General features: G+C 37.5%; 1 protein-coding gene across 2 annotated transcripts in view; it reads left to right on the forward strand.

Moving 5' to 3' along the window:
- DPY19L3 (dpy-19 like C-mannosyltransferase 3) overlaps positions 1–12786 on the forward strand; it is a 74742-nt gene that overhangs the window by 31449 nt on the left and 30507 nt on the right. For both annotated transcript variants that reach the window (XM_070770895.1, XM_070770896.1), the window contains 4 exons: positions 100–221; positions 797–942; positions 2882–3005; positions 3544–3678. In XM_070770895.1, coding sequence (XP_070626996.1) covers positions 100–221; positions 797–942; positions 2882–3005; positions 3544–3678 — 527 coding nt within the window. The remainder of the gene's footprint in view (positions 1–99; positions 222–796; positions 943–2881; positions 3006–3543; positions 3679–12786) is intronic.

Genomic DNA, 12786 nt, shown 5'->3' on the forward strand with positions numbered 1-12786 from the left:
TATCTAGCACATTCTCTGACATATATTAAAGAATCTGTGAATAGTTTTGAATGAATAATTATAATTATCTTTTCCTGAATTTTCAAATATTAATCTTAGGTTTTCGTGGCTTAATATATGATAACAAAACGGAATCTATGAGGACAATTAACCTCCTTCAACGAATGAATATTTACCAAGAGGTTTTTCTCAGTATTTTATATAGAGTTCTGCCCATACAGGTACGTTGTGATCTGTGACATTGAATTTAATATCCGATGAAAGTCAAAGTGTTGAAATGTTTTTCTGATCTTCAGCTGTCTTGATATAAAAACAACAGTATGCTAATTTTCTCTTTACATATTGTGAATTTTGCTTTTTATTTGTATTTTATAAGATATTTTTACATATAGATACTTCGAGGCTTATAAGTGTGCAGTTTGAAAGCTGGTAAGTATTTTCAATTGGAAATGTGTAATCACTCTTCATTTACCTTTGAATTAAAAAAAAGAAAAGAAAAACCTGGAAGATTAGCAGATCACAGTGACCCTCCTCACCTAAATAAGGGAATGCTAGACAAAACTAGGTGTAAAACTTTTCTGAAGCCAAAGTGCTCAGGAACTTCCCTCTTCTGCTCTTGATACTGAGAAAGAAGGCTGCTTGCACACTTTTACATGGGAAGGAGTGATGTGTGCTTATTTCTTGGTATTGATACCAAACTTCTAAATACTAAATTTCCACTTGCATGTTTTTTAAGTGGCAATGAGTAGGAGTAGGAGTTCTGTAACAAACATTTTTTTATCATTCCCTTTTACAGAAATATATAGAACCGGTTTATTTTTATATTTACACCTTATTTGGACTCCAAGCAATTTATGTCACAGCTCTTTACATAACCAGCTGGCTCCTGAGTGGTACGTGGCTTTCAGGACTGTTAGCAGCCTTCTGGTACGTCACAAATAGGTGAGTAGGAATCAGTATTCCTTTCTCCCTTTCTAAAGTGTAAGTTTAGAAAATGAAGTTACTTCATTTCCAGTTTAAAGAAGGTAGTTCTTCCATGTGTGAGAGTATTTTCTCTTTGGGGAAGCCCTGGTGGCTCAGTGGTAAAGAATCCACCTGCAGTGCCGGAGACATGGGTCTGATCCCTGGGTTGGGAAGATCCCTTGGAGAAGTAAGTGGCAACCGCCTCCAGTATTCTTGCCTGGAAAATTCCATGAACAGAGGAGCCTGGCATGATACAGTCCATGGAGTTGAAAAAGAATCACATATGACTTGGTGACTAAACAACCACCATTTTCTCTTTGGGTTACTTCGTGAAGTTTTTATTTAGTAACATAGGAAGTCCTACTTCTGTATTAATATATCTACAACTGAGGAACAAAACATTGAATTGTAAGTCAAGAGGATCATCTATAATAGTCCCAATTCTGTTACTAACTTGCTGTATGATTAATATTTCTCTAGTCATAAGTCTCATTTCTTAAAACGTTTGATAATAGCTTTATTATCAACCTCAATAAAATTGTGTGGAGCTCCTAATTAGCAAAGCATAAAGCACTGTACAAACGTAAGGAAGTTCTTACATTATTTAATTAATATATATAAATTTCCAAATACCAGAACATTCTGAAGTAGCATTTTTAAAAAACATATTCAAGATATATCGAATTATTGCCTGACCCGTAAAAGCAACATCAATATTCAGTATCAGTCTTAAAATTTGAACATGAGTTCAAATGCTAGTTAAACCTCAACAAATTACTTTTTATTATAACATTATTGAGTGGTTACTATATGCCAAGCACTTTACATTAGTGCTTTATATTATTATTTTAGCAACCTTATAGTGTAGGTACTATTATTATTACTATTTCAGAGATGAAGTAATTGAAGCTTAAAAGGTTGAGTTTTATAGTATATATTATATATATAAATATATGTAAAAGGTTAAATTATATGCATAGACATGTATATGAGACTATTTATTAGGCATATATATTTATATAGAAAGCTATACACACACACACATGCACACACATGCTGAGTTTTAATCAGAATTCAGATGCAAAGTGTGAGACTGCTGTGTTATGCTGCTTCTTAACATTTTAATCTAACATATAATTCCTGCTAAAAGTCAAATTTGCTTCTATTAGAAGTAAATAAAAGACATTTGTTGGAAACCTAGTGTGTGTAGGAATGGTTCTTGTACTGGGTGTACAAACTTGAAAGCTATTCTTGCCCTCTGGGGGTTCACATTCTAGGGGGGGTGTGGGTCAAGCAGTTTTTACCAGCATTTTTTAAATTTATTTATTTTTTATTGAAGGATAAGTGCTTTACAGAATTTTGTTTTCTGTCAAACCTCAACATGAATCAGCCATAGGTATACATATATCCCCTCCCTTTTAAACCTCCCATCTCCCCACCCCACCCCACCCGTCTAGGTTGATACAGAGCCCCTGTTTGAGTTTCCTAGGCCATACAGCAAATTCCTGTTGGCTATCTATTTTACATATGATAATGTAATTTTCCATGTTACTCTTTCCACACATCCCACCCTCTCCTCCCCTCTCCACATGTCCATAAGTCTATTCTCTGTCTGTTTCTCTATTGCTGCTCTGTAAATAAATTCTTCAGTACCATTTTTACCAGTTATTAATCAATGACAAAATTAAGACTCGAGTATAAAACACTACCAGTTCTACCCCTGTCTACCTGTGGACAGGTTATTTAAATTTTCCCAATGACAGTTTTATGTTACAGGGATGATGATAGGGACAAATTATTGAGAACCAAGAACCAAAATCTAAATATACTTAATGTAACACGTCTTTGACTTCAGGAAGTCTTTGAGGTAGCGATAGTAAAAATTACCCCTTTGGCCCTTCGTGTTTTCCGTGTACAGAATAGATACCACAAGGGTGGAGTTTACCATCCCCCTGAGAGAGAATTGGGCGCTGCCATTCTTTGCAATCCAGATAGCAGCAATTACATACTTCCTGAGACCAAACTTACAGCCTCTTTCTCAAGTAAGTTTTTACAATCCTTTGTGTCTATTTTTAGTTCTCCAGTTTTATCTTAGAAGCTTCAGAAAATGTGATGTTCATAGTGTCCCCGTGTCTGTTGATAGTTCTTATTCCACGACTAGTTTTTTAACTTGAGTTAAAATTTTTTCCCAAGCCTTTCCCTACTTTACAAAGAAAATGTTTTCATTTTCGATGTTAAAAATGTTCTTTGTATCATCTGCCCTTAAATAGTTGCAGCAAACCCACACAAAATTCCTGCAGAGCTGTCAGAATTTTTAAGCGATTGCTCTTGAGATGTGACTTGGTGCATTATCGCCTCCATAATAATATGGAGTACACATACTGTATGTGAATATTTATATGCAAAGTGTCACTTTAGGATATTTAGAGCATAAGTAACAAATGCAAGAGTTTTCAGAGCAACATTTTATAGTTTTTTTCTGTTTTGTTTATAGAGATATTGGCTGCTCTTGAGAACACTTGTCTGAGAGGCTTTTTATTAGTAGAGACGTGTAAATTATATAAGATTTTCTTTTTACAGAGGCTGACACTTCTTGCCATTTTCATATCAACTTTTCTCTTTAGTCTAACATGGCAATTTAATCAGTTTATGATGCTGATGCAAGCATTAGTGCTGTTCATACTGGACTCCCTAGACATGTTGCCAGCAATGAAGGTAAGCTTTGCTTTCTTTTCTCAGTTGAGATGGTCATTGTTTAATGTTTTATATCATAGAATGAGCTCAAAATATGCACATGCTTAATGATAAAGTTGAAGCTGCTTCTTAACTGTAATGTAAATATGTTGTGGTCAGTTGAAGTTGAGTGATTTATACAGCCTAGTTTGATGATTTTAACTTTTATCTTGCTTATTTTACATTAAAAGACATATTTATTTGGAGCACAAGTGTCTGAGTCAATTGTCCTTTATAGAGTTTACTTAAATGTTAAAATATGGGATAGCTGTTTTAAAATGTGTTACTGTGTATTTCCCCATCCTTTCTCCCCCCAAGGAAATCAGTGGACGTGTAACAACTTTTCTGTGGTACTTTATAAAATGTTCATAGTAACGTTTACCAGTGTGGGATCTGAATCCCTGTTGATTGGCCAGAGGCCACCTACGAAATAAGAAAATTATGAAGGAAACCATTGTTTGTCTCCCAGTGTGTGCTGCTGTCATTTAACTGCATGGTTTTTGTCACGTGCAGAACTATGTTATGATGTATTGTGTATAATTTTAAGTTGCTCATAGTTACTATTCTAAAGTAACAGTAACTTAAGTATTTCCCAAGTACAATGAAATATTATCTCCAGACCTAGGGCAGCAATATAATCTCATAGAGAAGAGTTGAGCTCACATATTCCATGTCAGAAGAGGTGTAGCAATCTTTGAAAACTGACTGAATCTGAATTAGGAAACATTAAAATCAGTCAGCACAGAAAACACAGGTGGGAACCCATATAAGATGTCTCATCCATTGGGAGTTTGCCATCTAACTTGGAAAATGAAGATGTCTACACAATTACATGTCTAATATATACATCTATATATCTATCTCTCTCTATATATATAGATAGATAGACGTCAATTTGTAGTAATACTAAGCACTAGCATTAGTGATCCAAAATCACTGCAGATGGTGACTGCAGCCATAAAATTAAAAAAGACGCTTACTCCTGGGAAGAAAAGTTATGACCAACCTAGATAGCATATTGAAAAGCAGAGACATTACTTTGCCAACAAAAGTCCGTCTAGTCAAGGCTAGGGTTTTTCCTGTGGTCATGTACGGATGTGAGAGTTGGACTCTGAAGAAAGCTGAGCACCGAAGAATTGATGCTTTTGAACTGTGGTGTTGGAGAAGACTCTTGCGAGTCCCTTGAACTGCAAGGAGATCCAACCAGTCCATCCTAAAGGAGATCAGCCCTGGGATTTCTTTGGAAGGAATGATGCTAAAGCTGAAACTCCAGTTATTTGGCCACCTCATGTGAAGAGTTGAGTCATTGGAAAAGACTCTGATGCTGGGAGGGATTGGGGGCAGGAGGAGAAGGGGACGACAGAGGATGAGATGGCTGGATGGCATCACCGACTCGATGGACGTGAGTCTGAGTGAACTCCGGGAGTTGGTGATGGACAGGGAGGCCTGGTGTGCTGCGATTCATCGGGCCGCAAAGAGTCGGACACGACTGAGCGACTGAACTGACTGACTGAATTGAAGCACTAGAAGTCTAGAAGAGGAAAGTTATTTTTAGGCTAAAAAGGTTTCACAGAAATGAGATGCTTGAGCTGGACAAAAAATGAAGAGAGTATAATTTGGATGGAATGTGAGAAAGCAAAATAATGAAGGTAAAATACAGTAAAGAAAGCAGGTGGATAAATGGGAAAAGAATCAAAAAAGAATGGATACTGATATGGGTATAACTGAATCACTTTTCTGTACACCTAATAACCAACACATCATTGTTAATCAAGTAAACTGCAACATAAAATAAAAATTTTTTAATTTAGAAAAAATTAGAAAAGAAAGCAGGTGGATAAGCGAAAGCTAAACTGTGTATGTGTGTATATGTATATGTGTGATATTGGATAATAATAATGGAAGCCACGTGCCTGTAAAAGCTATATGTACAAATGAAGCTGAGTCCATTCCTGTTGGTTTATATTTGCTTTCCTGTTTTGTTAACTCTTTATACTTTGCTCATGGAGACTTGCAAGTTAAGGGGAAGGAGTGCCCAGATGCCTCTGTATTTCTCCTTGTCATGCACTCCTAGGCCAGTCAGCTTCTTCATATGACTCCCCCAACCCCCAACAAGCACATTCAAAAGAACACTGTACACTTTAACATAAGTAAATTGATTTATTAGTTAATTAATAGAAGAAATTTAAAAATAAATAATGAGCAATTTTGAAAATATAACTATGAAGTTTTTTTGTAGTATATAATTTTCTCTAGTGTATTTTTACAGTAAGTATCAAAAGCCCAAGAAAATGTGTTTGTCTTTTCACCAGACTTTCACGTCTTGAAATTTATCATAAGGAAATAATCAAAGATGTTCATTTTAGTTGTATTGTAATAAGAAAAGTCTGGAAATGACCTAAGTCAATAGCAGTAGAGTATTGTTAAATGAACATGTCTTAACTATGCAACAGAGTATTATATATAACCATTAGTATTATATATAACCATATTGTATATAACCATATATATAATCCTTCTCCCTTTTTTTCAAAAATAAAACATGTATATAGAAAGGAAAGTTTCCAGAAATATATACATTAAAGTATTAGCAGTCATCTGATCCGTGGGCGGGGAACATCCCCTGAGGAAGGAAATGACAGTCCACTCTAGTATTCTTGCCTGGGAAATCCCATGAACAGAGGAGTTTTGACGGCTATAGTCCATGGGGTCACAAAAGAGTCAGATATGACGTAGCAACTAAACAACAACAAAATGTGCTTAGTACTCTTATTTTCTTTTTGTTCTATAGATCTCTTGAATTTTCCATAATGAACATTTATTATTACTTTTTAATTAGAAAACAATAAAAGATACTATTTTGGCACACACACAAAACTAAAGAATAATACAGCTAATTTATTTTATATTCAGTTCTAAACTTCACCGAACTTTTCATATTTGAAACTCTGTTGGTGTTAGAAGTAGTATCAGAATTTAAGAAGGAACAGTATCATAATGAAAGGATCCTGGCTTATAATACCAAGTTGCTACTATCAGTTCTGAAAATAACTAGCTCTTTAAGCTTTGTCAACTGATATAAGTTCTTGGAGCCTTAGTTTCTTCATAAACTGGAATCATGATCTCTAATCATGTCACATGGGAAAGAGTCAGAATAATTGATACAGAAAAAGATAATACAAATTCAGAGCCTGATCTGGTGATAAAAAACTATCTTTTTCAGTATGTGTCATCTTTTCAGGGATGATGGAAAGTCTCTTACCATCAAAAGTGAAGTTTTCAGTGAGAAATGTGTACAGAATTTAAAAGTATAAAATAGAACAGTAAATGTTATTATTAAGCATGTAATTAATTCTGTTCCTTTACTAAGAATATAGAGATTACCTGTTGTGAAAACAAGACACATTAGTGATTAATACCTGGGAGGCAATTTTAAAATACTCAATAAATTATTTCCAGATAAAATGAAGTAAACGCACTTCTCCTTATTCCTCCTCCTAAGTACAATTAAAAGCAGCCCTAGATGTTATATAAAAAACAAACATAAGATTTTGAGAGGTGGAGAAAAGAAAGTAGACTGTGCCTAGAGACCTCAAGACCAAAGGAAAAACATGACAGTGAGTTCCCTCGATTTTCTCTTTGCTGTATTTATCTCAGACTAAGTACTAGAGAAGTTAACAACCAGGAAGTACTAATGGATTCAGAGGGGGGAAAAAGCCTCAAGAAAAGGGTGAAGCATGAATGGCACATGGAGAACCTCCAACTTCTAACTATTGGTAGTAAGACATCCCTTCCCCTCTTTGCCAGGATGGTGTCAGCAGATGGCTTATGGGGAGCCTAAACTTTCATCTTCACCTTGCAGTAATGAGATACCCCCTTAAAAGTCAGCAGAGGTCAAATGGGCACCCTGGACAGCCAGTTTATCTGGAAATAATGAGACAGCATCCCTCTTCCCTCAGTGGCATGAGGCTGGGATGGTATCAGGAGGTCTGCTGACACTGAAGGTTTACAGAAGGTTCCAGGATCCATAATATCATATGGTATAATTGAAGATCATTTATTAAACTAAGAACCAGGAAAATCTCTTGAATGAGCAGGAATCAACAGGTGGCAACACCAAGACACACAAAAGTTGAATTATCTGACAAGGAATTTAAAGCAGCCATCATGAAACTGTCACTGAGCAATTACAGACGCACTTGAAACAAACGAAAAAATAGAAACTCTCAACTGAGATTTGAAAGATAAAAAGGAGAAGCAAGTGAAAATTTTACAACTGAAAAATTCCAATAATGAAAGTAAAAATCTCAGAAGATCAATTCAGCAGTGGACTGGAATGGTCAGAGGAAAGAATCAGTGAACTTGAAGATAGGACAATTTAGAAGTTAACTAATTTGAACATGAAAATAGACTGGAAAAAGTGAACAGAGCCTCAGAGACCTGTGGGACCATAGCAAGAACTTGAATTCATGTAATCAGAACCCAGAGGAAGGCAGAAAAGAGAAAACAAATAGAAAACAGAATGAACAAATAGCAAATGATAAAATAACAGATTTTAAGATCTAGCATAGCAATAATTATTTAGGGCTTCCCTGGTGGCTCAGATGGTAAAGAGTCTGCCTGCAGTGCAGGAAACCTGGGTTCAGTCCCCAGGTTGAGAAGATGCCCTGGAGAAGGGAATGGCACACCACTCCAGTATTCTTGCCTGGAGAATTCCATGGAGAGAAGAGCCTGGTGAGCTACAGTCCATGGGGTCACAAAGAGTCAGAGACGACTGAGCTATTAACACACACGTAGCTACTAACACACACATGGCAATGAAATATAATAATTTGAAGAGATGGGTCAAAGCAGATTAAAAATACACAACCAAAATGTTTTATATAAGAAATTCACTCCACACAAAACAAACAATATAGGAAGATTGAAACTAAATGAGTTGGAAAAGATAACACCATTGCAAATATTAACCAAAAAAAGTAGGAGTGGCTATATTAATACCAGATGAAATAGGCATGAGAACAAAGGAAATTACCAGAATACTGTATATTGAAAAAAGTATTCATCTACCAAGAAGACATGAGAACTCTAAATGCATATGTACTAAACAACAGGGCCACAATATATATGAAACAGAAACTGACAGAACTATAAAGGAGAAACGGACAAACCTACAGACAGGGCTGAGGACATCCGCAACCCTCTCTCAACAATTGAGAACCAGACAGAAATCATTAAGGATGTAGCACTGAGCAACACCGTCAACCAACAGGCTCTAACTAACATTTATAGAACACTCCACCCAACAACAGCAGAATACCCAATGGATTGAATCAATGGGTTCAAACTAGAAATCATACAAAAAGGTAGGACACTTTCCAAACTTGGAGACTAAATAGTGCACTTCTAAATAATCTATGGGTCAAAAAGGCAGCCTTGAGAAAACTGAATTCAGTGACAACAAAAACGCAGCACATCAAACCTTTTGGGGTGCAACTAAAGCAGCACTAGCAGAGAAATGTGTAGCACTGCATACTTACATACTTATGGTACTTACAAAGAGGAAAAACGCAGTTATAACCAAGCTGTCAACTTGTTGTTCAGGCACCAAGTTGTGTCTAACTCTTTGCAACACCACGGACTGCAGCATGTCAGGCTTCCGTGTCCTTCACCGTCTCCCAGAGTTTGCTCAAACTCATGCCCATTGAGTTGGTGATGCCTTCCAACCGTCTCCTCCTCTGTTCATCCCCTTTTCCTGTGTAGGGAATATGCTATGCACAGGCCTGTACTATAATTAACAGGGCTTCTTTGAAAAAGAAGGACTTTCTTATCACCCCCAGACGAAGGGCTGGGAGCAGGAAAAAGTATATCATGGAAAGACATCTTGAAAACAAGATGTTGCAGTATTGATGTGACTGATGGAAAACTTTTAGTGACTGTTCCCGTAACCAGAGCCTTGAGGGCATTGCTGAGAAAGGTTGTCACTAACCGAAGAGCTAAACAAAGTCATGAAAGGCCTGAAGGCTTGACATTGAGGACTGTGCCTTGTGCATCTTTATCCCCAGTCTGAGATTGTAAAGAACAGATATCTCTAGAGCACAAACAAGGAAGTAGAAGTTAACAATAAAAGGCATGCAAGGATTAGGATCTGGGCTTTTGCCTGTAAATGGCATCAGACCCCCCTGAGTCTTCTTTTTCTGTATTTCTGAATCTTCTTTTTCTTTATTCTTCTGTGGCACTCTTCCCTCAGGTTGGTTCGTTGTTGGTCTGGTCCCAACATTTGGCGCCTGAACAGGGAACTGAACCCTGGCCCTCAATCTTTCCCAACATCAGGGTCTTTTCCCGTGAGTTGACTCTTCACATCAGGTGGCCAAAGTATTGGAGCTTCAGCTTTAGTCCTTCCAAGGAATATTCAGGGTTGATTTCCTTTAGGATTGACTGCTTTGATCTTTTGCCATCCAAGGGACTCTCAAGAGTCTTCTCTAGCACCACAATTCAAACACATTAATTCCTTGGCCCTCAGCTTTCTTTATGGTCCAACTCTCACAATCCGTACATGGCTACTGGAAAAACCATAGTTTTGACTATACAGACCTTTGTCGGCAAAATGATGTCTCTGTCTTTAATCTGCTGTCTTGTTCAGTCACTCAGTCATGTATGACTCTTTCCAACCCCATGGACTGCAGTGTGCCAGGCTTCCCTGTCCTTCACCATCTCCCAGACCTTGTGTCAGTGATGCCATCCAACCATCTTGTCTTGTGTCATCCCCTTCTCTTACTGCCTTCAGTCTTTCCCAGCATCAGGGTCTTTTCCAGTAAGTCAGCTCTTTGCCTCAGGTGGCCAAAGGATTGGAGCTTCAGCTTCAGCATCAGTCCTTCCAATGAATATCCAGAGTTGATTTCTTTAGGATTGACTGACTTGATCTCCTTGCAGTACAAGAGGCTCTCAAAAGTCTTCTCTAACACTACAGTTCAAAAGCATCAATTCTTTGGTGCTCAGCCTTCTTTATGGTCCAACTCTCGTGTCCATACATGACTACTGGAAAAACCACAGCTTTGACTAGACGGACCTTTGTCGGCAAAGTAATGTCTCTGCTTTTTAATATGCTGTCTAGGTTGGTCATAGCTTTTCTTCCAAGGAGCGAGTATCTTTTAATTTCATGGCTGCAGTCACCATCTGCAGTGATTTTGGAGCCCAAGAAAAGAAAGTGTCACTGTTTCCATTGTTTCCCCATTTATATGCCATGAAGTGATGGGACCAGATACCATAATCTTAGTTTTCTGAAAGTTGAGTTTTAAGCCAGTTTTTTCACTCACCTCTGTGACCTTCATCTAGAGGCTCTTTAGTTCCTCTTCGCTTTCTGCCGTAAGGGTGGTGTCATCTGCATATCTGAGGTTATTGATATTTCTCCCTGCAATCTTGATTCCAGTTTGTGCTTCATCCAGCCCGGCATTTCGCTTGATGTACTCTGCATATAAGTTAAATAAAAAGGGCAACAGTATTATACAGCCTTGATGCACTCCTTTCCCAAGTTTGAACCAGTCTCTTGTTCCATGTTCAGTTCTAACTGTTGCTTCTTGACCTGCATACACATTTCTCAGGAGGCAGGAAAGGTGGTCAGGTATTCCCACCTTTTAAGAATTTTACACACTTTGTTGCAGTCCACACAAAGACTTTAGTGTAGTCAGTGAACCAGAAGTAGATGTTTTTTCGAATTCCCTTGCTTTTTCTATGATCTGGTGTATGCTGGCAATTTTATCTCTGGTTCCTCTGCCTTTTCTAAATCCAGCTTGTACATCTGGAAGTTCTCAGTTCACGTACTGCTGAAACCAAGCTTGGAGGATTTTGAGCTTGACTTTGCTCACCTGTGAAATGAGTGCAGTTGTGCAGTAATTTGACATTCTTTGGCATTGCCTCTCTTTGGGATTGGAATGATAACTGACCTTTTCCAGTCCTCTGGCCACTGCTGGAGTTTTCCAAATTTGCTGGCATATTGAGTACAGCACTTTACCACCATCATCTTTTAGGATTTGAAGTAGGTCAACTGGAATTCCATCACCTCCACTAGCTTTGTTTGTAGTGGTGGTTCCTTAGACCCACAGACTCCTGGATGTCTGGCTCTAAGAGAGTGATCATACCGTCATGGTTATCCGGGTCATTAAAATCTTTTTTGTATAGTTCTGTATATTCTTGCCACCTCTTCTTAATATTTTCTGTTTCTGTTAAGTCCATACCATTTCTGTCCTTTATTGTGCCCATCTTTGCATGAAATGTTCCCTTGGGATCTCTGATTTTCATGAAGAGATCTCGAGTCTTTCCCATTCTATTGTTTTCCTCTATATCATTGCATTGTTCACTTAGGAAGGCTTTCTTATCTCTCCTTGCTGTTCTCTGGAACTTTGCATTTAGATGGATATATCTTTTCTTCTTCGCCTTCACTTCTCTTCTCTTCTCATTTATATGTAAGGGTTCCTTAAACAACCATTTTTCCTTTTTCACCCATTTCTTTTTCTTGGGGATGGTTTTGATCACTGCCTCCTGTACAATGTTATGAACTTCCATGCATAGTTCTTCAGGCGTTCTTTCAGATCTAATCCCTTGAATCTATTATCTATTTGTCACTTCCACTGTACTGTATAATTGTAAGGGATTTGATTTAGGCCATACCTGAATGGTCTAGTGGTTTTCCCTGCTTTCTTCAATTTAAGTTTGAATTTTGCAATAAGGGGTTCATGATCTGAGCCACAGTCAGCTCCTAGTCTTGTTTTTGCTGACTGTATAGAGCTTGTCCATTTTCAATTGCAAAGAATATTATCAATCTGATTTCAGTATTGACTATCTGGTGATGTTTATGTGTAGAGTCATCTCTTGTATTGTTGGAAGAGGGTGTTTGCTATGACCAGTGTGTTCTCTTGGCAAAACTCTGTTAGGCTTTGCCCTGCTTCATTTTGTACTCTAAGGCCAAACTTCCTTGTTACTCCAGGTATCTCTTGACTTCCTCCTTTTGCATTCCAGTCCCCTGTGATGAAAAGGACATCTTTTTGGGGTATTAGATCCAGAATGTCTTGTAGGTCTTCATAGAACCATTCA

The sequence above is a fragment of the Bos indicus genome, chromosome 18 (assembly GCF_029378745.1).
Source record: "Bos indicus isolate NIAB-ARS_2022 breed Sahiwal x Tharparkar chromosome 18, NIAB-ARS_B.indTharparkar_mat_pri_1.0, whole genome shotgun sequence".
Taxonomy (NCBI): domain Eukaryota; kingdom Metazoa; phylum Chordata; class Mammalia; order Artiodactyla; family Bovidae; genus Bos; species Bos indicus.